Here is a 26,849-nt window from a genome sequence, read left to right on the forward strand (position 1 = left end):
AAGGTCCCTCTTTATCTACGATATTGTTCACTTGGCAAATTACCTTTGTCACTCAAATAAGACCAAAATTTTCATATGCCAAATGATTTAAAATTGGGGACAATTTAAGTGGTCCAATATTCTAAATTATCTAACACACAACGTTTAATTAAGAAAAAAAAAAGTTGGAATGGAAGATTTTTTAAAGTAAAATAAACATATAAAAATAAGCTTATTTAAACAGATTAAAAGATAATCATTTCCATCTCTAAATTTAATTTTAAAAAATGAAGAATATGTTGGCAAATTGGAGAAGTAAAAGTGAAAAATATATTGAATGAAGAATTGAGTGAGAATATGTTGGCAAGACTAGCATTAGATTATAACATGATTGTTCTTTCATCCTTAAAATTTCTTATAGTCATTCCAGCCTATTTAACCAATAATCATGTAATGCACTAAATATATGCATCCTCCATCTTACCATGTGTGATTTCTATAATCGTGTGGAATTTACATACTGTAAAAGAGACGATACATATATCTATTAGATGAAATACCTTTTCTTATTTGAATGATTAGGGAAAATGTGCACTTAGCTCACTCCTTGTCTAGGTTTTTTTCCCCCTAATTAATTACTTGAAACAAATAAGGAGAGAGAATTTAAAAATAAATAAATAAAGGCATAATTATCCATTTATGATAAATTAAATCTTGACTTTTTAAAAGTATGTTTAAGCCCTAAACTTTTAAGTCTTGACAATGTAATTATTTCATCCATATCTATTAAAAATCACTAACGTAATAACTTATACAACGGGAGGAAATATTTCATTAGCACTCATTACATGCAAAACAACATTGTTTTACTCTCTCTCTCTCTCTCTCTCTCTCTCTCTCTCTCTCTCTCTCTCATCCATATAGTCCTATCTATATACTACGTTTTACCCTTTTTCAAAGTTCCATTAATTATGTCTTTAATGTGAAGAAAATAACAAACTGTCAACAACAAAATGGTGTTTTTTTGGATAAAAATCGAATAGCTTAACAGAGACAAAGAGGAGAGGGGCTGCAGCCTCTCATAATAGTATAATACAGTCTAGATTTATCATAAAATAACAGGATACATAAGTGCATAGGCAGACTATCAAAAATATAAAATCTTGGCTTGAATTTGAACCCTTTCTTGTCAAGGCATCAACACATTTGTTTATTTCACAAAAGCAATGCTTTGTTTCCACATAAACAAAAATGGTGTTGTTTGGATGTAACTGCCGTCAATGAGAATTTTCATCTCATTGTATAGGTTATTCCATTAGTGGTTTTTTCAATATATAGATGAAGGAATTAAATTGTCCTGAGTCATGACTATAAAGTTCAGAGTTAAAATGATCTCTTTTAGGATTTTATCCAAAACTATATTATTGCAAGCCTTAAGCCTAAAGAATGGCCTTGACAAGTTGAACCCTAGATATCTCTTAACAACAAGAGACTTTATTAATTGAACTAATTGAAACTCACTATGTGTGTCTAGCTAGTTTATGTGTTTTATGATAATTTAGTTCATGTGACATGATAGCCCAAAAAAAGGGGGGGGGGGGGGTGTGGAAGGGTAATTCATTCACATGCCTGATAAAGTGATAACCGGTAAGACTGTAAGATTGAAAGAGGTGGACTAAAAGCCTTATAATTCAATTCAATTGGTTCACCTCCAAAGTTCATATCCTGCCAAAAAAAGAAGAAGAAGGGTCGGTGACGTTTGGTAGACTGTGGCTATTCAAATCAAAACTGCAGCATGCAAATAAGGCGGACTTCATGCCATTTTTAGCTGAAATTGGCTACTATTCTATTCATTCCTTGCAAGCAAGTAAAAGTCATATCCGCAAGGATCTACACCAATTTGGAAACATATTCTCACGCAATTTTATGGAGCGTGTCATCAAATTCTAGAGTTTGCAACTTGCAAGTCAATCAAGTCCCTGCTTAAATCTCTAAAATAAAAAAAGTCCCTACTTAAATAAATAAATAATGAAATAAAATAAAATACATGCACCATAAACTTTATGCCCAAAATGGTTTATTTTTTAATTCTTTTTTTGGATGAATCATAAATAGAAAATGTTTGATTCTTTGGAATTATCTTGTCTCATTTATCATGTGACAATTAAATATACCATCTATACATATAGTTTTAGTAGCATTTATGAGTTTAATAGCTTGCGTTGGTATATCAATGTACTGGAAACCGTGTTAAGTTTTAGACGTATATTCGAATCTCAATATATTCACTGCATTACTGCACTAGACACAAGTAATTTCCAGATAAATGTACCATGGACATTCATGATTTCCTCCGAACCTAACTTCTAGTACTTGCTATATTCTATGTTTGCTCCAGCAAGGTAGGAAGTGTGTTCCAGGCGACAACATTGCGAGTGGGCACTGACGTGTAAAACCGTTCAAAGACGTTGTTAGAACTATTGAACTAAGTTAACACGTTGGTATAACCCAGACAAGCTGGTTCTCCCCACGTGGCAAGACACACACCAAATTATAGAAACCGTCCAGATTCTTTGGAGAATTCAAAATTTTCACAAAAAATTACTAAGGAGTTAAAGTTCGATTTGAGTCCTAAGCCTTTTGGGTGGAGAATTTTGGACCTCAAAATTTTGTCTGGTTAAGGTTGTTCACACTTTGCTGACACACACCTTGAAAAATCTTCCATTTCCCCCCACACTTTTTGCTCTGCACACAATCTTTCTTTCTCCTATAACTTCCTGACCTTTCAGCTTATGAATCTTTGACTACAATTGCTGATCTCCGATTCTCTTGGATACCCACTAGCTCTTTCTTGGTATTCTCTAGTTGGTACCTCTTATTTTCTTGAATTACACCTTGCAAGACAGAATTTTTTGATCTGGGAATTCTCATTTTAAGCTTAGATTGAGTGTGTTTAAGAGAGAAAGGATGGTGGGAGCTTTATCTATCATGGGTTCGTCGGTGGTGGACTCTCATACTAGTCCATGTTTGTGTTTGGATGCACTGCCTTCAACCAATATGAACCTCAAGAGTGGTGGAGATTTGGTTTTCCATAGGAATTCAATGAGCAGGAAGCGTTTGGGGAAGCTAGGATCCGTGGAGTTAAGAAGTTCTTTCATTGATTCCGGACGTGAGTTGCGGCTCTCAAGGAAAGCACTTTCGGGTATTGTTAATAGGAGTTCGAGGAAGCAGAGAAAGGATCGGAGATTTGTGATTGTCAACGAGCTTGGCGGGCAGTATGAAGACAGTTTTGAGGATGTCAAAACGGTGAGAGAAATAACTCAAACTTAGAATGTTGCATTTACGTTTGTGAAGTTTGTGTAAGAGTGTTAATATGTTTGATACATCTTTTGCTTCCATGATATGATGAACTTTTTTTCGTTGTTTTTGGTGTCTTGATCTTTTTTTAGTGTAGGATTGGATTCTCTTTGTATGTACGGTTGAATATAGGATAGGTATCCAGAAGTATAGGAAGGATTGCATTCCCTTTGCATGCATGGTTGAATATAGGATAGGCAATGCTAGAAGTATTGGAAGGGCTAGCTGTTTTAGTGAAGGATTGCATTCCCTTTGTAAGTAGGTTGAGTATAGGATAGGTAAATGCTAAAAGTATTTCAAATGAGGACTATTCAAGATTTGTGAAGATTTTTTATTCCGCATGGTTATTTGACTGATTAACTTCAGAGAATGCTTTACGTTTTGGTCATTTCTGTTGTTCCCTTCTTTGTATATAGAGTAGAGATTGTGGCAGTTTCGAAGAGCCCTCTTGATGTGGGAAGAAAACAATAATATTACAGCATTTATATGCGCACTAAAAATTGATGCCTCCAGTTGATCATCCAAAAATTGAAAAAATAAAATAAAATGATGCCTGTAGACATCTAAAAATGAAATCTTCACTTTCTAGTTTGAATCTTTCCAACGATGATTAGAATGTTATTCATGTTTAATAAGGAGTCATGGAAGTTCCAACTTAATGGTATCTTCATTAGTTAGAACTTGAGCTACGGAGGCCACAAGTAACGAATGGGAAGATTGTCAAAAATAGACATGAGATTAAAGCTAACTTGTTCATAGGCACAATTCCAGTTTACAATTTTTTTTAATTAAAAAAAAAAGCACTCTTTTTTAGTCTTTTTCTTTCTAAACAACAGTGTCTTAATCTGTTGGGTAGAACAGCAGCTTCTGCTCTATTGTTTACCTAATCCTGATGCAATAGGCATGAGCATGTCATGCATGTCAAAATACTACTGCTTATTTGATGTAGCATTCTACCCGATTCATGCCTTTAACCTTAGATTCTGATTTCTTAGATTAAACTTTCTTTTGTTATCCTTTGCCAATCTGCATATCACCACCTATCAGGCAAGGTGTTTTCAGAACACTGCTTTGCATTCTCTGCCCTAGTTTTATCAATCTTTAGTTTGGAAAATTTTTTCTTGATGTAAGGGTTGTGGCCATGGCCATTTTTGGAATATGATGACAACTGTATGTGCTCCAAACCATTTGAACTCTGATTTGAATCTAAACTATTTATGTATTTTCAAATTTACATCATGAGCCTATTAAGGAAATGCATAATATAGCAATAAATGCCATTGTGAGTGAGTACTCATGATGTCTTGATAGTTGATATAACCTGTTGAAGGATATAGTAATAATGCTATTTGATATACGGATGTGCCCCTATATTCATTCAAGAATACAAGTGTTAACCAATCCCTTCTAAGCATTGAAACATGTGAATTTGTGTATATCTTCCATTCATAATAAAAATTGTAACCTGTTATGGTGATATAACTGACAAAATGTCCCTATTTGCAGCAAATTCTCAACTATTTCACATACAAGGCTGTGAGGACCGTTCTTAATCAGCTTTATGAAATGAACCCAACGCAATATAGGTGGTTTTATGAGTAAGTGGGATATTCAACCTTGTTATATACAATTATCCTGCTTATTTATGAATTGTTTTTGGCTGTAACAAAATGCAGTGACATGTGATTTGCCTTCTATCTGACAGACTTAAGAGAATTATCCACCTTCTTGATTTATAATATACTTGTGTAACAACTTGAATTGGGAGTTATGGTGAATCATCTGAAAGCGCCATATGGACCCAACCATATTCTTTTGTGAATTAGATTGACAACTGTGAGGTTTTGTATTTTACTAACCAGGGATTGATTAAAATTCTCTGGGCTGCATAGGCTGGCTCAATTTGAAATTAAACCTGTTAAAGAGTTCCACATCAGTTAGCCGTGGTGCTTGATAAGTGTTTATGTTACTAGTTGGCCTCTCCATCTAATAGCTTAATCTTTTGGTTTGCTCGTAAAAAAAAACTTTTGGTTTTGATGCTTTAACACAGTATCAGATCCTTGTGTGTCTCTGAGTTTAAGGAATGCATTGCACATGAATCCAAGTCACAGATTCCACAACTTATATCTGAACAGACCTATGTCTAGACATGTCTATGTTATGGTAATTATTATTTTATCTAAATCTTGCTTCTTTGTTCATGTGGACAGTTTTGTTGTATCAAACAAGCCTAATGATGGAAAACGTTTCATCCGTTCCCTTGGAAAGGTAGTTTTTGCCTTTAATGCATTATATTGGATCTGCCAAAGTGATTCATCCATTTGACTGCACCTAATTAAAACTATTTCATATCATGAGGCCATTTCTTGGAAACCCACAACATAAAGCCTAATAACAAAATTTCTGATACATGTTTCTTCTGTCTTTTTGTCTTGGTGAAGAGTAGGAATGTTCAGTTATTTATATATTGTACAAAATCTCATGTTTGAACATTGAATGCTGCTATAAATGATGCTGCATATTTTGGCTAAATTGAAGATATGTATGATATCATATGCAACTTTTTTTTTTTTTCCAAACAACAGGAGAAGCAAGACCTTGCTGAGAGGGTGATGATAACACGGCTTCACCTGTATGGTAAATGGGTTAAGGTGTGGAATTTGAATCTTTGCTGAATTTGAATTTGAATTTGAATTTGAATCTTCACCTTAAACTTGCAAATTACATACAACTTACAACAAAGTTACAAAAAGGTGAAACCCCTTCTTTTCTGTCATTGTGATGTAGAAATGTAATCATGCTGAAATATATCAAGAGATTTCTGATCAAAACTTGGAGTTGATGCGTGAACGTCTCATGGATACTGTGATCTGGCCCTCGGATGACACAAACACGGAGAGGATTGGCTGACAACTTTCAAGTTCATATATTCTTCAGTTTTTCTTCTCCCCTCTGTTATTCCTAGTCTAGGTATATTTTAATTCATAATCAAGGTCCACTGAATGTCATTTAAATCATTTTCTACAAAACTAATAGAATGTCGTATTCTGTAAATTGTATATATAAATACCAACAACTTCGAGAGCCAGAATGAAAATGACAAACTGAGTTTTTCTCAATTGAATCCAGTTCAACTTGACCTTTATACATCAATCTTTAATTGTATGATGTGTGCACAGCTCATGAATTTGATAACACTAGACTGCTGAAGATATTGCCCATATTTTTTTCAGCAGTTAGACATGTCTGAAAATCAATGAAACCTGATGGTCCAGATCCGGTGTAATGTTTAAGCAAGTCACTGACTCACAATGTTTATATTGACCCTTTTTTCCCTCTACTTACAATGAGTGGAGTGGGGGGATTTGAATTCATGTTCTCTCTATGGAAAAATTAGACAATGTCATTGAGTCACAAGGCTTTTAACCACGATAAATGCGTAACTCTTCTAATAGATTGGAATATGAATTCTGTGTGTCTTTTAGTCAATACCAATTAAGAGTTGAATTCAGGCTCCTAAGAACTGAACAATGTATTTTCAGGAAGAGCAACTCAATTTCAGATCCTGTAGACTTCTACTGAATTGTAAATCTACAGTACTAAATATGTTTTTGCACAACCAATTTCGTACTTACGCCTAATGAATAGGAACATCTTGATAGATTCTAATTATCAGAGCCATTTTGATTTTGCTTATATGATTTGTTAAGCTCCAATTTTGGGTAAAGTGAAAGTAGTGTGAAACCAAGATCAGCACGGTTATCAAAGATATATTTTTTTTTCTTTTTTTGAAAGTTCAAACAGAAAGAGGGAAATTATGTGCGATTACTTATGCCATTGCTTGAGGTAGTGGGCGACCATATATGCATAAAATTACGTTACACGTTTCATCACAGTGACTTTTAGTTTTCATTTGTTTTAGTGATTGTGTATTTCTATTCTCGCGTTGAATAACGAGCACCCGAGAGTTCAACTGCGTCAATTATTATTGGTACTAATTTTTAGATTGGCCACGTTTTCATTGAAATCTTAGCAGAAATTAAAATAATAAACATGCTATAATTCAATGCCGCAAGATCGATGGTACAATAAACTAGTTGATCCACAAGGTGCACTCCAAATTGGACAGAGATGAGAAATAAAACGCCCAGCATCTTAACTCTTTACTCGGATACATTATTGTTTTACATTCACTATTTATTCATAAATATGCAAGTGCAACACACATTAAAAGGGTTAGGCTCCAGCACAAAAACAAAAGATAAAACATAAATCAGCCACTAAAGTGTTCAAAATATCGCCAGATTGAAAAAGAAATACATAATCTTTTCATTTTAAAGAATAATGAATATTAATATCCAGCCTACCAGGGTGTGAAATATTCACATATAGTCTACACATCAGGAGATGGATTCAGATTTAATAATGTTTCTTTACCTTCGTTTCTGTTGTGGACCCTTTTTTTTTTTTTGATGGGGGGTGGTCTAATGTTACACAACTAAGATACAGAGATAAGGATATTGTCTATTGTGAAGGCTATAAACCAAGAATTGGCCTTTAAAAAAATGAAAATGATGCAGAAAGTTTCTCCTGCTTGTCTTGTGACTCCATGCTTGAATTTCAACTTTGAATCCCCTAGCGCACCTGATATGATATACTTGCACACCAATCTTACTAACCTTAATCTTTAACAAAATTACAAAACGAAAAACTGAAAACGTTGGTTTAACCAATATGATACCAAGCCTCATCAACCAAGGGAAAATATCTACCAAAGCTGCAGTGGTCTCACCAACCATCTCGAAGTAGTTGGATCAAGTCCAAATATTATGCATCAGCTACCAAATACCTTATTAAACCATTATCCCAAGTACATCAACAGAAAAAATCATTTCTGTTCCATGGCTGTTACAAGAACCTTTCGATCAAGCATAGAGTGGCCAGCAAAGCAATGAGTCAGGCCGGTTTAGTGTGGAAAGGAAAAACTTCAGTGGCATCAGTAACCCTGCTTTGCAGTAGCAAAACAGCATCCACATTCAGTGCCCATTATAATGCTTCTACAGAGCCATTAAATAGGAAATGTGCTGTCACACTAGCATATCCAAACAATGTTTGGAAATGATATCATCTTCACAATCTGATTAATGGTGCAACATTTGACAGGCAATATGTAGGAGTCACATGGTACACTATTCAAGACTATTACTAATGAATCATTTGAAACATACAACAAAATGGATACAGAATGTATGTACCATGGGAATGAGATTCTTGAAGGTAATTTGATCAGGAGTACCAAAAAAATGTGAAAACTCTCACACTGCTCCGACTGGAAAAAACTGAAAGCAATGTGTTACATCTGCAAAAGGGGAACATAACAACAAAAGTTAACCCATCAGAACAGCAATTCCAATCTTTCGAAGCTACTTCAAGGCAAATAATACTAAGCATCATTCTGAAAGCTAAAACTATAACAAAGAAAATATAGTGATGGTGAGAGTACAACATAAAGTTACTAGAAATGGGGTGAAAAAGATCAATGTAACATACATAACCTCCACCACACGCTGGAAGTAAAATTTCCAGGTATTGAAATTGCTTCAGATACACCCTTCACATCTTGACTTGAAGCCAAAATGTAAGATGGCTATTATTCCATCATCTTTACCATAATAAATCTACTGCTATCACCTTATGATCAATATTTTTAAAATTTATAATGAGCTACAAACAATTCTCATTTTGACTGTCACAACAGTAGATTAGTCATAACCCCGTTTCATGACCATAAAGAAAGTTATTATAGACCTTGAATGAAGCATACCATGTTTTGCAGGCCGCCAATGGAAGGCTGGATAATATCCAACAGAAGAGGTGAAAATGCAAACTGCAACCATATTCTTTTGCTTGCTTGGGGTTCAAGCGACAGGGAAAAATGAGAAAAGAGTGATCATGTTGAGCCGTCACCAATAGTCATAAATTGCCCAAGTGCTGTTCTTACACGGAGCTACACCAAACAAGAATCAGGTATGGTTTAGCAAACAGATAAAAAATGACCAACAAAAATCCATCCAGTTTGAGATAAAAGATTAATAACCTTTACATCCACACAAGGATCATTGACCATTGTCTTTATTTGAGAAACTATGCCAGCATTGCGTAATTTTACAACCCGACTGGATGCACCAGGACTTGATGGAAAAGTGAGATTTATTATGGTCCAGATGGCTGCCGTACGTAACTGGCTGTCATTACTCTGCAAAAACTTGAGTATAAAAGCTTGGGTCCCATTGTTCACTTGTAAAAGGAGTTGGTGCATTACTGCTTCCTTATGAAACTCGTTCCCACTGGCAATATTGCTGAGCACATACATTCCCTAAATGAAAAGAATTTCAGGGAGCTATAAATGATGATGATGCTAACAAATATATATACACACGCCAAAACCTGCTACGCATGTTAATATCAAACGTAGACCTTGTTCTATAAATTTCATCATGGAATTTATGTCAGTTGTGCCCTTTAATGTTGATACTATATTACATATGAAAAGGCATGAGTGCTATATTATGATATAAACTTATTATAACTATTGTAAGGGGTTAGTAACTCATCTTACCATTTCACTATCCATTTTTTTTATATTAAAAATTCTAAATAAAAAATTGGAAAGCATACTTATCACATGATACAATGGATGTGTCCAGATTCTTTTTCCTGATGTGTAAACACTGACAGCAAATCCTTAAATTCTATATTATAGAAGTTGAACATATCCAGATGCAGCAATATTCCACAGGAAGTACCTGTACTTTTTTCTTCCCATTGACAAGAAAATTTTAAACCTAAGACCAATCCAACCCCCTCTGTAATTTATATCAACATCGTCATCAAGTGTCCATATGGATATTCTTTCATACCTAACACCTAACTTTATGGCTCAAATACTCTCTTTTTTTTCTCGAAGTACAAAAATTTCATCACACTGCATGAATTAACAGTTACAGCCTAACACTACATGATATAATATTCATGAGCTCTCATATCATTCACTTCAGGGGCAAGAGACAATGAAACCAGGCGTGTGGTTTCACAAGTACTAATACATAATTATGTATGTATCTCAAGATAATTCATTATATTGTATTCCATGTGCAGGTTCTTTTATAGTTTCCAACATACAACTTGCAAAGATAAATTTGTAAAACTCCACATTTATTGGAAATTCTCCATATACCTTCAAATATTAAACAACTACAACAATGAGGCTTCCTTTAGGTAAAGACAGCAGAATGAATAGTGCTAAACTCTGTCATATAGAGAAGAAGTTTTCTAATGGAGGCAAAAGAAACCAAAATAGGCGCTTTAGGTCTCACTTTCAACTCAAAAAATAATTTTGTAAAAGCATACAAAACTTCATTAGGTAAAAATGAAATTGACTGTCCTTATTTATCAAAAAAGGGATTAAAATAATACCTCCAACCCCCCCCCCCCCCCCCAAAAAAAAAAGTTCAAGAACCACTAGATGCAAGTTTAACTTACCAATTTATTTATTATAAATAAATAAAAAGGATGCAGGGAGGATGAGATTCATATGAAGTCTGCCAGGCACTGGTTATATGTATGTATTTAACATGATTATGCAAAAAATTTTAAATTCTGAGTCTCTTGAAACCATTGGCAATTTTACAAATCAATTGAAATTAGTGAGAAGTTTTTAGACTAACATTTTAACTTAGCATAGCATTCCGCCAACAAGCTTTAGCTCAAATGGCACTTCCTTCCCTTGTAAGAGCAAGGTTACATAATAAAGTTATAAGCAATTAGGAATTGCATCTCATAATCTCAATTGGTAGTGATGACAAGATGCAACATGTCACTATCAAATCAATATGACACTCTAACGTAACACTTATGTAATAATTACTAGCTCAAATGTTACTTGTCAGACCTGTAATCGCACTCTATGTAGTAATTACTAGTTCAAAATGTTACTTCTCAACTATAAAAGACTTCTAACCTGTATCCCAATTTCGGCCTTTGATGTATTCTGCAATTGCCTTCCTATAGCATCTAATATAATGCCATCTTCAGCGAACACATACTCAATAGATTCTAAACATCCATCAACAAGATTGCGAACAAGAGCCAGAGCTTGCTCTTGGACAAAAGGCTCAGGGTCTGCAGCATAAATGCAATAAGCAGTGGTTTATACCCCATCACTATAGCAAGAATTTGAACTATTGTCACAAAGAGAGTTTGATCATTACCACAGATAAGGCTTGATAATGAGGGTGCCGTGAGCTCTAAAAAAATTCCTTCTTTACAGGTGTTGTCTGCAAGGAACATCAAGTTCCTCAAACCCCACAAAGCATTTAACCTTAGAATTGGATCCATTGATTTTGATAATTGTACAAGAAGTTTTAGACCTCCACATTGTAAAAATGTAGACTTAGCAGTTGTAAAATCCACCACAATATTGCTAACAGCACGAAGGGCCGCAACCTGAAAAATAGAGCATTCAAGGGAGATTTTCTAAGCAACACTTGCTAAATTCATAAGTACTAATAAGGTTATATCTGCTCAAAAGTGATCATGCAAGTACTTTTTTTTTGATAAGTGGAATGGAGAAGCACAGTTAAAGACAATGCATGTTGAAAAAGGATTTTCCAATTCAGAGATGGATGGGAATCCCTCTATATGTGATTTCACAATGAATAATGACATTTTTTTGCATCTAGCATCTAATGGCATTGTTTGTCTGCCTTCCAAACACCAGATTCAGGAAAAAGAAAATATGAGATAAATACTAAATAGCTGCAAAGCTTAAAATTAGATAATCAAAATAATAATAAAACTATTAAGGCTATGCAGATGCTACCAACACAGCATGGTTTTGGTTTTATAAAGCACAATTCCTCACGAAAACTTAGTTGTTTTGTTTACAAAATGTTCACAAAATTTATTATTATACCATTCTGATGATGTGGGTACAGACAGATCAATTACACTCAACCTCCAGTCTAAGAAAACCCGACTCTGAATCTATGAACCAGTTGACTCTCTCAGAGACTCGATACATTCCCTTTATTATAGGTATACAACTCACACTCAAACACAGTGGGAACTATATGAGAACACGGGATTGCAAAATTGTCTGTATAGTAATGTTCTTTATGACTAGGATACAGAGCTTATGTCCACTTCCATTTCTTTGGTGAGGTACCATCTGAGATCACAGGAAAATCAGTTGCAAACTATCGTAAATTTTAAGCTAATCCTGATTTATGCAACAATTTGAATGATTATGCTATAGATAATTCAAGTTCAAAAATAGGGTGTCATTAACCATGAGAAAAGTCTGCACCAGAAACCTCCCTTCCCTTGTACCTAGAGCTAAGAGGCGGTTGGCTTCCTAAGGGTTTTAGTTGGGCCACATAATAGTATAGTACACATTACCTGTCTAAATAAATTGAGAAAACCACAATTCAACTCCAAACTATTTACTAAGGATCAACCTGAAATCAGCCCACCTACTGATATACACTTAAAAAAAAAAAAAAAAAAAAAAAAAACTAAAAACTACATTGAGAAGGTTTGTCCAAATTTGATTAGATTTGAATATTTAAAATTTATACCCTTTACAAAATGATTAACTGATTGTGTTCAGGGTCTGATGTTGTCAGCTCCACTCATATTGAGTAAGCTCAATATCACTTTGCATGCATATGCAAACAATGAAAAATAATACAATGGATGGACCAAAAAAAGGGGGGGGGGGGGGGGGTTGGGGGAAGCAAGAAGCATTGGTGTACTTCAGGGAACAAACAAAGTATGATGAATGGGGGTGTAATATATACAATCATACCCTGATTTTATCAGCACAATCATATGCTACATTTTATATTATGAGGAGAATCTTTCACTCCTTCACATCTTTGAATTGAAGCAAGAAACCAGCTACATATAACCTAAATTAGGGGTCATAGGCAGATAGAAAAGGTTTTACACACAATTCCAAAAGCTATGAGCAAACTCTTCTACTTGACTGGGCTCCCGAGGTGCTTACCCAAGAAACTCCACATTCCAAACTATATGAAGGTGTAAGCAACTTAAAACAAGGTATAAATGTAATAACTTCAATTATAGTTATAAATAAATAAGCCTACCACACACAAATTTTTTTAAGCTATGAGCAAAATCTTCCAAATGGCTTCCAAAGCACTTAACCAAGTATCTCCACATTCCCAAGTCCCAACTCTATTAAGGTTCGTACGGAACTTACAACAAGGTGTAAATATAATAGACTTCAATTATAGTAAAGAATAAATAAATAAATAAAAACAAACTATGTGAAGAAAAATGATCATCAGTATGATAAGCTTGCATACCTGGACAGAAGTAGAAGGGTCATGTAAAAGCCGAACCAAGGGAATAACAATCATTTCTTTCATAAAATGACCTGCACTCAAACTCTGAATGATATTTTATCAGCTAAAGTCTATTCTGTAATCATCATAAATCAGTTATCATGAACTTAATATTCATAGCACAAACCTTGATTGACCGAGAGACACTTCTTAAGCAAATGCAAGCTGCAGTACGTACATCAGCAACCTCATGAGTCAGTGCATCAGTTACCAATTTCAATACCTGTATTCATGACAATATATTAGAAGTTGCAAATTGGTAAAATAAACATAAAAGTCTACAAAGTGCAGACTTTATATTATCTTTAATTTGGCTTATTTCCCATGTATTCATAAGTAGTTGAGGATGGGAACCAAAGCAAAAATAGATAGTATATCATTAGCATCAAGAAAAAATGTATTTGAAAATAGAATCAAACACGTTGAATGTCCAGCAGTCATGCACCCAAAAAAAGGTGACATTCCAATTCCTAACAATTAGATTAGTTGATCAATTCAATTCTTAATCAATTCCTGCACTCCCATAGTGATTGGCTATTTAGAACTGATAAATGATGCACATAAAACATACTAGAGGAGAACAAAGATATAACCAGATATTATTGCTAAAGGATGATGATGGGGCAAACACCAATTATGGCAGTCAACTATGGCTATCATGGGGTCGCAAAAACTTCTTTAAGATGTCTAAAACCATTAGCATATATTTTGCATGCAAACTAAAGTCAAGTAAAATCTACAGAAGCCAAGAAAAAGATGGACAACTAAATCCAGGAGAAACAATACTTAGGAAAGACAATGTTCCCTCGTAAACAAAACTCATCTACAATGACATATAAAAGAATTCTACATGGATATTCAATACCAAGCAGTTCAACAATGATACTTAACAAGCTACAAAGTCCTAAATTGAACTACATAAGATCTCTCTTCAAGCACTTGGGATTGCAATTACTTTTGTCGGGCAAGGGAAAAAAACATATTCCGTATGTGTGCACATGCACACAGAGGTAAAACATAATTTAGCAATGCAAACTTCAGCCAACTATTAATTCCCATAAACCAAATCTCTGTTGCCCATCCTCTTTAATATTACCCCCAATTCATAAATCTACTTCATTGCCATCACTAATGTGACACATACATATCTACATCCCTTACACTACAACAAGCCCTCAACAACAAAGCGTTAGTCCCAAATCTATATCCCTTATGAAAAGAAATTAATAAATAAAATAAAAAGTTTTACAATATAGGTCCATTTTCCTAATGACTCATTGCAAGGGATGAATGGACAGTGAGATTGAGAACAATTAATAAGCATACAAAAATTCAACAGATAATATAAATATTAAATGCAAACAAGTAAAATTAACTTTGCAAGTTTATGCATCCATTATGAAACAACAGACCTCTAGAAAGAGGAACCTGGACCTGCATCTCTCCAATTTTGAGCATAGCTCAGCCAATGCCAACAATATTCCTTGGTAACGTCTGGGCTGTAATAAATGTTTTTGCAAATGGTTATGAAGTTTATCAATAGCATTTGCCTCAAAAGCCAGTTTCTGTAGATCTTCCTTTTGTGCAAGTAAACTAGAAAACGCAAAGGAAGCTTCCTCTCCAACTTGCCCAGGATCATCAAGAAGTTCAAGTAAAAGGTAAACCAATTTGGTTTTAATGCCTATATCTTGCAGATGGCAAGGAGACGTGTTCCTTATAACAATTAAGCACATGCAGGCCAGTAACCTTGTCCGAGGGTTCCTATCTTTAGATAAGTCAATTACAGAGCTCAGAGCTCTTCTGCTTTCAGAGACAAACTTTGAAGCAGCTTCTGGATTCTTTTTTATTATAGTAGTAAGAGATTCTAAACTAGCATCTTTCTGGCTTGGGGAACCTTCAAGAAGGCTAGTAAGCTTCTTTAAAACCCCAGCATGACATAATGCTTTTTGCTCCACAACAGTCTCACAAGAATGTATGATGATACTTGCACCAAGTCCCGTAACAGTTTCATTCTCACTATTCAATAATGAAAGAAGAAATTCCATGTTTTTCTCTTGTAGGAAATCATACTTTGGAGCCCGTTTGGATTGATAAATCATTCTAAGGGAACGTGCACCAGCATCCACAACCTGAAAACAAAGCAAAGTGTCCAAATGACATTTGAAATGAAGCAGGCAGAATCGGTCACTATTAGATACAGGGTACACTCAATTTTGTGAACAATCCAAGAATAGACTAGTCACTTATATGTGTGTAATATATTAAAATGATAGAAGTTACAACTAATAGAACTGAGAGTAGATGAAAGATTTTGAAGAATCTGAAACAAATATGAAGATTTCATTAAAGAAAGGAAATATAAACAATTTCCCTTCCCAAGCTTCAACCATCCCTACTCTAAAAACTATATTGAAATAATCAAGGATAAATGAAGAAAATTGGGCATAAACTACAAAAAAATACTACATCCATAAATGAAGCAAAATCCCCCAACATTGAGCTAACAACCACCACACACCAAGTTACCAGGAACACACACACACACACACACTTATATACCCAATACACAAAACTAAGTCCATGAAACACTCCCTACACAAGTATGGCACCTTTTTCTTTTCTTTTATATTTTTCTTTTATAAGCAAAATAATTCATCAAAGAGATGTCAAGGGGTGTCACCAAGGTATACAAGAGAAGCACCAAAGACAAAGCAAAACAAGAGAAACAAAAATTGGAAACTAAAGGATCCATGATAGAAGGATAAGAACGTTTTGGCCCTAAGAGGGAGAGACAAGAGGAGATTCAAACTAGTGACTCTGCTTCATGAGGCATTGTCCTCAACATATCTTCTATCCCTTGGGGTTAATAAGAGGTCAAGCATTTGTCATCCAAAGCATAAAGTGCCAGTGAGAAACAATTTTCAATTCTTCCGATTGTGTGCGTCCCTTACCATAGAATATCTCACCAATCATATTCAACTCCATCCCAACTAAAACAGGAGTTCCAGCATAAATTATCCACCATCCCCCAGCACAATCAATTGCCACTGCATTCTTATCGCTGGCAACAGACACCAAAGCACAGAACACAGTCTTAAAGGACTTTCACCACACCAAAAGATTACATTAAATTACTTTAGAGCCCCAAAACGAAATGACAAGCTTCTGACTCATTATCAAACACAGACAGAATGGCTTGGAAAAAAACAGAAACCACCACTCAACTAGAAAGCCTAATACAAGAGTAATTCACTTCTCAAAAAGCTGAAATACAAATCCTACTAGCATTTCCTCTCTCTCTCTCTCTCTCTCTCACATTTCCAATAATTTACATAATTCACACAACACACGCAGGCGCGCACACACACACACATATATGAGCAATTCACTTCTCAAAAGCTGAAATACAAAATCTGCTACTATAATGACTCTCTCTCTCTCTCTCCCACACACACATTTGATTAGAATCCAATAATTTACACAAACAGGAAATTCAAAATTTTTTCGATACACACACATGAGTAATTCACTTCTCAAAAGCTGAAATACACAATCTACTAGCATAATCTCTCTCTCTCTCTCAGCAAATAGTTTGATAAACAGTAAAAAATCAACAAAATTTCCAATCCACAAAACCAAATAGTGAATTCAATTATTACAAATCGGAATCACCTTATCCTCCGGAAAGGAGAGAAGAGCGACGAGATTAGCGAAAGCACCGGAATCGAGCACGGCTCGAACACCGGCGTCGAAGCCACAGGCGAAGCTTCCGAGCGCCGCAGCCGACTGGACCAGCAGGTCAGCTTGCGCTTGAGCCTGGGCCTGGGCCTCCGCTAGGGCACAAGAGACAGCCGGCACAGCGCCGAGCTTGAGGAAGAAGAGCTTCTTGGTGCGGTTACCGATGATCTGGTTCTTCAGCTCCCTGAGAGCCCTCAGCTTGATTTCGGAGTCCGCGGAGCCTATTCGGACCATGAGGTCCGACGAGGCGCGGCGGTGGCTCGACGAGGTTGAGGCTGAGGGTGAAGCTGGGGTTGGCATGGTTTGCGAGCTTCGTACGGAATTTCATGCGAGCTCAGGAAGAAAGCTTTGGGTTTTCTCAGAGAGAGAGAAAGAGAAATGGGAATTTTGAGTTTTTAAATTTTTTTTTTTTTGCTTAACAAGAAAAACTAACAAAATTTACGTCTTGGTTAAAATATTAAAGCTAAAATGCAAAAACAATCATGAGATTTCAAATTCTTTCATATATGTCTAAGACAAATTTTTCATTGGCTTTTATGGACGGAAAAATCATATACCAAGCGAGGTCTTTTCGGATTTGGTTACGCGATAATCACGTGATTTTTTTTGTTCATGCTAGACTTAAAAACCAATTTGACATATATGGAAATGTCTTGAAGTTGTAAGAAAGAATTGAAACGAGGTAATTTTGCATTTTAACCAAAAATTCATAATTCTTTTTACTGTCCAATGGGATATTAATTTAAAATTTAAAACTTTTTGCAATTTGATTGATGATAATTGTTTGCATTGTGATTGAGTTGAGAGATTAAATTGAAAAAATAATATAAAAACTTGGTGATTAGAGATTTAGAAGGTGTAAATTATAATTTAGTCATAATTTAATTATGAAGTGATATGGTGTATAATTTTAAAATATTTTAAGAAAACATCTCATTTTTAGAAGGTCGCAAAAAATTAAAGTTATACACATGCAAAAATTGTATTTATAAAAATAAATGCATGTTTTATATGTTTAATGTATTATTTATTTCTAATAAATGATGAATGAGATGTGTACAAGAAACAAGAGACTACAGAATCAAATGAATAATTAGGTATTTGAAGAGATTTGCAAAATCTTGTTAGGAAAAAAAAAAAATGAAATGTGGGTATGAGATTTATAAGTGTTGTTAGTCAAAAAGAATTTATATTAAGGAGGTGAAAAGGTGCCATTTTGATTAGGATAGACCCCCCAATAAAAAATGTAACTGAAGGCTTTGTCAAATGGTTTTGACATCCTAAAATCATCATAACATTCAAGACTCTGGTTTAAGATATTGTTGTACTTATTTTTGTCAGTTTCCCTTGAGAGGATTTGCCAACGACTTTATTCTATGAAAAAAAAAAGTTGTGGATAATTCACGATCCATAAAATCACAAAAGAATGAAGAAAAAGGAAAAGGAAAAGGGGCCTAGGGTGACAAAATCTATCACGTAGTGATTCACTTGTCGACTTACTGTTAGCAATCTTTCAAAATTTTAATGGACGCTCGCATGCATTTGGGGCAAAAGCATATTATATTTTCGCACAGCCGCAATGTATGGGCCCTGTCCAATTGTAGTACACACACGTGTAAGTGTGATATTATATAGAGAAAAATACCATATTCTTTCTCCACATTTGGATATGCATAATCGAAATGTTGGAAACATCGTATTAAGAAGGTTTTGCAATTCATTTTTATTTTTATAATTCGATAGTTATAATTGAGGTGGAGGATTTGAATCCGAAATGTCTTAATTGAAAATATTAAGAAATGTCAACTAATTGAGCTACAAAGCTCTTAACTTTTGTGCGAAAATCATATTTCCAGGTAGGAAAATTGAGATTGTATCTTCCTGGGCTTATCCATAATTTTAGTTTCCAAAGAAGTAGGGTCTAAGCAACATGACAAACCCACTTCTTCTGGTATGAGGTTATGTACTGGACTATCTCATGGGATCCTCATAAGCAAAGCTATGATAGCTTGGTGATGTATTTAATGTAACTATCATGATGTGTATATGAAAATAACTAACAAAGAAAGGTACTGTAACGGTCGTTGGAGAGTCACGGTTGTCCACAAAACAAAAGTTACAGGAGTATAGAAGACCCTTTAATTTGTTTATGCATTTACCAACATGAACCATAGGCTTGTTTGCATATTAACGAACAGAGCCTTTTTTTTTTTTTTTTTTAATTATGAAAATTATAATTTTTGACATTTAAAATATAGCTTATTAATGTGCAAGTCTCATTAGTCATGAAACTAATGAGGCTTGCATAGTAATATACTAATATGTGAAATTACAAATAGGTGGTTTGATGGATGAAATTTGGATTTACCTCAATCAAGAGGTCTTTTAGTAGAAAATACTAATAACACTAAAAAATGAAATGTTTGCTTCACACATCACTTGAATCTCACTTCTCATACCTCAATTCTCATGATTCAAAGCTCAATTTCATATCTCATATTTTATTCTCTACTTTTCTCTTAACTTACTCAACAATGTATTTTGCTCAAATAGTGGCTTTAGTGTTTAGCTTTAAAATTAAAGTTTAACTCAAAAAGGTGGAGCCCACGAGTTTGTTTTTTCAAAAGGGTAACAATGCTCTTCTTGTTGCCCATACTCGCGTGATATTCTCTCTCCCCACTCTTTCATTTTTCTCTCTAAAAATGTCAAGCAAACAGTAAAGGGGCATAGCAAAAAAGAAAGGAAAGCAAATCAAACACAAGCAAATCATTCCTAGTGCAAATTCATGTTCCACTACACAGTTAGTTCGTATGCACACACACATCACAAGGCTACATTTTAAACTAATACACACAGATACTTATTTTGAAACAAACCCCAAAAACCCAAAACAAAAATCTTTTCTTTTGAAACCCCAAATCCAAATCCAAATTCTATTTTTCAAACCCTCAAACCTAAATCAACCAAATCCCCAAACCCACAAACAATTACAAAGGAAGGAACTTTCAACCCAAAGAAAAAAAAGGAGAATTGAACAAATAAATATAAAGAAAATAAAAGAGATCTTAAATTGCTAATGTGGGGGTGAAAGGCCAGGGAGCCCATATCTATGTATATGTTGGGCTAAGGGCCCAGTCCGAGGAAGAACTCCTCCTCGACCAGGCAAGGTCGAGGACAAAGGGAATGGGCTGTCATTAAGAGCGATACTCCAAACCATTCCATGGAAGATGATAAGTATTAAGAAAGAACAGGACAAAGAAAGATATGGAAATATCTAAGAGAAAGCAACTACTATTGCATTAAATGCTCTGCAACTAACTGAACCGTGTTTTTCAGCCTTTACAACCACTCCTAAAGACTTTAGGGAGTGGCTGATGGGACAAGTATTAGCACTATCAATCTAAATCTACTTATGGATGGTGGAGATGAGAGGAAGATAGTATAGAATAGAAGAGAAGGGAAAAAAGAAAGCTCCAGAGCAATCTGGGTGCCAGACTTGTAACAAAATCTTAAGAACAATATTTAAAAATCAACCTCCTCGGGTAAAATTTGAGGACGTCTTTCCCTAGTAAACGTATGTTATATTTTTTTCTTTATCATCAAAACCTATTGGTCGATTATCTAATTCGCAAAGGTCCAGGTTTCCAACCTATTCTCTACAAATTCATTATATTGGGCTCATTGGACCAAGATTCCATACATTTTGGGTTTGGGCCTCAAATTGTGACCCTACAGCTAACATACCAATTCAAAGCCTAATTCATCTAAACAATTAATGATTTGAAGGTTTATAGTGAATAGATCAAAGCCTAGACCATCACCATCCTTAAAGTAGTCTGGGACTTTATTCAACAGAACTAATGGACATAAAAAAAAACTAGTGGGACAATGTCTTCAAGGAGGTCTTCCAACCACACTTGAAGTCATGAACACCTTCTAAAACCCTATAAACTACAAGAAATCCACTAAGGAACTAAATATATAAGAGAATGATTTATGTGCATTCAAGTTTGTTAGTAGTGAGTGACATTGTTCTCTTGAAAATGAGCATTTCATTTGTACTTGAGGCTTATCAATTTTCACAATTGTTCATTTCACGTGTCTTCCTCTTCTCGAGGTTCAACAACTATTATCAATTGATTTTTTGACATATCTCTCTCACTCTCTCTCTAGGGTTTCAACAATGCTTATCTCAATGCCATATGGCAATTTATAAATGTATAAAAAACGCTTCGAAGCTACATTCCTTATACATGCACTTTGTTATGGGCTAATAACTCCCTATAGGAACTACCATATATTCTCCCACATCATTTCACACACATTCCTTTGTTACTACAAATTTAATTTCCCCATCATGCCACTCGTCATGTTTATTATGGTTAAAGGATATTTTAATTTAATTCCAACATGCTTAAGCTTTTTTCGAATTTGTGCACTTTGAATGATATGGGAAAAAAATGATTGGCGAATAATAAAAGTGATATGAATGGCAAATTTATATAAATAATGACGGTTATTTAATCAATTATAATTCAGCATTTCAACAAATTAAAAAAAAAAGAAAAAAAAGAAAAGAAGAAGAAGAGGGTATTTTTTATTTTATTTTTTTATATTGTATTTAAAACGTTTGAAATTGATTTAATGTGTTGTAGACTTGATTTGACTCTTGCCCATAACCCACATTGACCCCTCCTCCCACCTGAACCAACCAAACCTCCGCTCCCACCGCACCCACTACACTACACTTCCTCCAATGAAACTCCACAGACCCCACCTACATGGTCCACCGCTTCATCCGGTCACCAACCTCGACTTCCTCTCACCTACTCTCACTCTCACTCCCACCCCTTCTTCCGGTTCCCCCTCCCCCCAACAAAATTTCACGCCAAATTTCAACGCTCTTTTACTCTCTCTCTCTCTCTCTTTCTCTCTCTCCCTTCATAAATTCAACTCAAATTCACTCTCATTCCGAATTTCATTTCACTGTAATTTCAAATCCCCCACACACAAACACACTCTCTCTCTCTCTCTCTCTCTCTACCATGGCGATCGAGCTTTTACGCTCTTTTTCTCTCTCTTCTCCTTCAGGTTCTTGCTCGGTCAAGAAGGCCGTCTCTGCCTTTGTCTTCGCTTTCCGTTTCCTCTTCGCAGATCGATGAATGTGCGTGCATAACAGAGTTCCCGTACAGTCAATTAGGGTTTTCAATGGCGCTTCTCGGCGTATTCCATACTCACCATTTTCAAATCTGTAAGTTTCATTTTTTCTTAATTTTTTTTTTTTTTTTTTTTTTTGCATTTCGGTTTTTTAAATTTGTGTAAATATATATTTTTTTGTCGTTTGGTTGCTGAGAAAGTGTGGGAAAAGAGAAGAAAAGTAAAAAAGTTTTGAATTTTGTGTGTTTTTTTTTTTTGTTTGACGTTTGTTTGTTTTTTTGCTTCTCTTTCAGATATATACGTTTTTAAAATTTATGTAAATTAACGTTTTTGTCGTTTGGTTGCTGAGAAAGTGTGGGAAAAGAAAAGAAAAGAAAACAAAAGAAAGATGAAAAAGTTTTGAATTTTTAGTTTTTTGCTGTTTGACTAACTGAACCTACTTTACTGTTTTCTTATCAACCAAACGAAAGCGTACTTGGGTGCATTTCCTTTTGTTGCGTAGAGAAGAAGTAGTTAATTTCACACAAAAAGATTACATTTTAAATTGTAATAAAATCATTTTCTTTTGTGAATTTGAATATCGCAGTGGGTGGGTTTTCCTCGAGATCCGATCCGAAAGATAAGGGCATTTGGGTCGGAATTCGGAGTTATCTCGAACTTTCCATCTTAGCACATCAAGATTATCATATATATAATAAATATATCTTTACCATGTTTGTAATCTGCGCCTTTTTCTTTAATCTATGTAGTATATATACCCTATAAACTTCTTGACCCTTGTCTTTCACTCAAACCCCTTTTTTTTTCCAATGCTTTCCAATGTTCTGGTGAGTCTCTCTCTCTCTGTCTTTATTCTCGTCCCTTGGATGGTCTTTGGGTTGCTTTATTGTTATTTAATTGATTTGTTATACTTGGTTCTGGTTTACACTGTTAATTTTGTCAAGTGGGTATCTTTTAGATTAATATTTTTTTGCCTTGGGGGGTATGGAGGATTGATGCTAGAGAATCGTGGTGTATATTAGTATATGATTCTAACTAGTTTTTATATGCGTTTATATTCTCTTGAACTAGTATTTGATTCTTTGTAGATTGGGTGTCTTTCAGATTTTTTTCCCTGTTAATTAAAGCATGTGCGGTGGCCCGGCGCATTTAAATCCCCAACCGGTTCTTTTATCTTCCTCAGAGAGTGAATCTTTAACTAAAGATATGAATAATCCTGCTGGAGCAGTTGAATCTGAGCTTTCTGTCTCAATATTACTTGAGCTTGCTGCAAGTAATGATGTGGAGGGTTTTAAGCAATCTATGTGTAAGTGTAATGCTTCTGTGATTGGCGAGATTGGATTATGGTATGGTCGGCAGAGGTTTTCAAAAAGGATGGTTGTTGAGCGTAGAACTCCACTAATGGTTGCTGCTAAATATGGTAGTATTGATGTTGTGAAACTAATTCTTTCTCAGTCTGAGGTGGATGTAAATTTCTCTTGTGGACTGGACAAGAGCACTGCCCTTCACTGTGCTGCTTCTGGTGGGTCTGTTGGGGCTGTAGATGTTGTTAAGTTGCTTTTACAAGCTGGTGCTGAGCCTAACACTACTGATGCATATGGGAATCGACCATTTGATGTTATTGTGGCTCCTGCCAGTCTAACCAATTTGAAGCTGGCCCTTGAAGAGCTTTTAAGAACTGATGCTTCTTCTTGTCAGCAGGATCCACAGGTTTCAAGTGTTGATTTGAGATCCAGTTCTCCATCCCTCCCATCATCCCCAGAAAATAGTTCATTGTCCTCTCTCTCAAATTCAATATTGTCTCCTGTAAATTGTAAGCCTATGAATGTTTTGTCTGTACCAGAGAAGAAAGAATACCCAATTGACCCATCTCTTCCTGACCTCAAAAGTAGCATTTATGCGAGCGATGAGTTCCGTATGTTCTCATTCAAGATCCGACCTTGTTCCCGAGCTTATTCCCATGATTGGACTGAGTGTCCTTTTGTTCATCCAGGTGAGAATGCCAGGAGAAGAGACCCAAGGAAGTACCACTATAGTTGTGTGCCATGTCCAGAGTTTCGAAAGGGGACCTGTAGACGGGGAGATTTGTGTGAATATGCTCATGGGGTGTTTGAGTGTTGGCTGCACCCAGCACAATACAGGACTCGACTTTGCAAGGATGGGACGAGCTGCACACGACGGGTTTGCTTCTTTGCCCACACACATGAGGAACTGCGACCCCTTTATGTGTCTTCTGGATCTGCAATGCCTTCCCCTCGATCAGCTGCTTCTGCTGCTGCTGTCATGGATATGGCAGCAGCCTTGAACATGTTTCCTGGCTCTCCCTCAGCGGCGTCTGCTGTGTCACCTTCTCCATTTTCTCCATCCATGTCTCCTTCTGGTAATGGTATTTCACATCCATCCATGGCTTGGCCTCAGCAGAACATCCCGACTTTGCATCTTCCAGGCAGCAATCTACAAACAAGTCGTCTGAGATCTTCTTTCAATGCAAGAGACATTCCCTCTGAGGAGTATAATATGTTGCAGGATTTTGAAATGCAGCAGCAACAGCTCTTTAATGATTTGACTTGTCTCTCGCAGCCTCACATCAGTAATTCCGGTGCCAATCTTTCTGTCCGTTCAAGAACCCTGACACCCTCAAATCTAGATGAACTGTTCTCTTCTGAGCTCTCATCTCCTAGATATTCTGATCAACTTGCGGCTTCATCTGTTTTCTCTCCATCACACAAATCTGCGCTTCTTAATCAATTCCAGCAACAGCAAAGCATGTTATCTCCAATTAAAACTAACGTGTTCTCTGCAAAGAATGCAGACCATCCTCTCTTGCAGGCTTCATTTGGTGTTTCCTCACCAGGGATGATGTCTCCTCGGAGCATTGAGCCTCTGTCCCCTATGGGTTCTCGGCTCTCTGCGCTTTCTCATCGTGATAAGCAGCAGTTACAATTCCGCAGCTTCAGCTCAAGGGATCTTGGATCCAACCTCCCACATGATCTTGGATCTAACAGTGTTGTTGGGTCCCCCATGAATTCTTGGTCAAATTGGGAGTCCCACAATGGGAAAGTAGATTGGTCAGTTCAAGGAGATGAATTAGGGGGGTTACGCAAATCATGTTCAACTGCACATAATGGAGAGGAGCCTGATGTTTCATGGGTTCAATCACTGGTGAAAGAATCACCATCTGAAAATGCAGCTGTTCCAGTATCTGGCGCGGCACCTTCTGTTCAGGGTTCTGATTCTAAGCCCCAAAGTGAATCAGCGTGGCTTGAGCAATTGAAACTCGATCAGATTGTTGCTTAGTGAAAATGAAATCATTTTTACTGAGCATGAGGTAGTTAAAACTGAATTATTAATTCTTTTAGTTGTTAGGTAACTTGGGAGTTAAGAAGTTTACAGCAACAATTGAAGGAAAAGGAAGGACGAAAGTCTCTGATAAATATTGTTCAGTTCTCCATTTATTGTGGCATTACAGAAGTCAGGAAGGGATGAGAAACCTTATCTGGGTTATTTCGCAATGACCCTGCCCAGTTTAGGTAATTCTCTTTTCATATTTATCATAACCTAGGTCTATTTTTTCCTTAAATTATTTTGATTTTATAATAGGTTACTTGTTTACTAGATGATAACTAAACCTTTGGGGTTGTTGTCCCCATTTCTTTTATTCCTTTTGTGTCTAATTATTGTAATTTGTAATGGAGTTGGGGGATTTTTTTTGTAATGCTTTAACTAGGTCCTTATTGGGAGACAAAGCACACATTTATTAAGAAATAAAAAAAGAAAAGAAAATGGTGTTGCTGATGTGTTCCATATGTGGATGGAGTATTCTGGGAAGAAAAATAGTGACAGGACAATAGGGCATTTGGTTCTTAGATGATGATAATGATGTAACATTAAATTTTAAAGTTTTATAATTTTGTCAAAATTGTTGTCTCAAATACTTCATCTTTTTCCATATTTGATTCTCATCAGTCTCAGCATTTACTTTTCTTTTCTTTTTCTCTCCTTTTATATTTGTTTGTTTCTGTATCTGAAAGTATGGGAATCTGTGATGAGGTGGATCCCAATGGTGGGAATGGTGAGTTGGGATATTTGATTGGGGAGGTGGAAAAGTATTTAAATTTGGATTCTCTTTTTTTCTATTTTTTTTGAAGAAGATCAGGTTGTGTGGGGATGGGGATTTTATAATCTCCT

The 26,849-nt window shown here is 35.5% G+C and overlaps 3 protein-coding genes across 4 annotated transcripts; 2 read left to right on the forward strand and 1 right to left on the reverse strand.

Annotated features, from left to right (window-relative positions):
- Positions 1-2,577: 2,577 nt before the first annotated feature.
- LOC126717386 (chaperonin-like RbcX protein 2, chloroplastic) lies at positions 2,578-6,455 on the forward strand. The gene is made up of 5 exons (XM_050419072.1): positions 2,578-3,285; positions 4,843-4,934; positions 5,547-5,604; positions 5,922-5,987; positions 6,124-6,455. The coding sequence occupies exons 1-5, from the start codon at positions 2,947-2,949 to the stop codon at positions 6,244-6,246; spliced, it is 678 nt and encodes a 225-aa protein (XP_050275029.1). The 5' UTR covers positions 2,578-2,946; the 3' UTR covers positions 6,247-6,455.
- Positions 6,456-7,641: 1,186 nt separating this feature from the next.
- On the reverse strand, positions 7,642-18,034 carry LOC126717379 (uncharacterized). The gene is made up of 9 exons (XM_050419059.1): positions 17,439-18,034; positions 15,179-15,895; positions 13,894-13,989; positions 13,728-13,811; positions 11,607-11,841; positions 11,357-11,517; positions 9,434-9,712; positions 9,161-9,343; positions 7,642-8,695 (listed from the first exon to the last, which is right to left on the reverse strand). The coding sequence occupies exons 1-8, from the start codon at positions 17,802-17,804 to the stop codon at positions 9,287-9,289; spliced, it is 1,995 nt and encodes a 664-aa protein (XP_050275016.1). The 5' UTR covers positions 17,805-18,034; the 3' UTR covers positions 7,642-8,695; positions 9,161-9,286.
- A 4,383-nt stretch (positions 18,035-22,417) lies between these two features.
- On the forward strand, positions 22,418-26,580 carry LOC126717393 (zinc finger CCCH domain-containing protein 56). 2 transcript variants are annotated; one of them, XM_050419089.1, is made up of 2 exons: positions 22,418-22,755; positions 23,750-26,580. In XM_050419089.1, exon 2 carries the CDS (start codon positions 23,790-23,792, stop codon positions 25,956-25,958), a length of 2,169 nt encoding a protein of 722 aa, XP_050275046.1. In that variant the 5' UTR covers positions 22,418-22,755; positions 23,750-23,789; the 3' UTR covers positions 25,959-26,580. The 2 variants fall into 2 exon arrangements, with proteins under 2 accessions (XP_050275046.1, XP_050275041.1); XM_050419084.1 differs by having other exon boundaries at positions 22,419-22,755; positions 23,766-26,580.
- The last annotated feature ends 269 nt before the right edge of the window (positions 26,581-26,849 follow it).

Source organism: Quercus robur, chromosome 1, assembly GCF_932294415.1.
Source record: "Quercus robur chromosome 1, dhQueRobu3.1, whole genome shotgun sequence".
Classification (NCBI taxonomy): Eukaryota; Viridiplantae; Streptophyta; class Magnoliopsida; order Fagales; family Fagaceae; genus Quercus; species Quercus robur.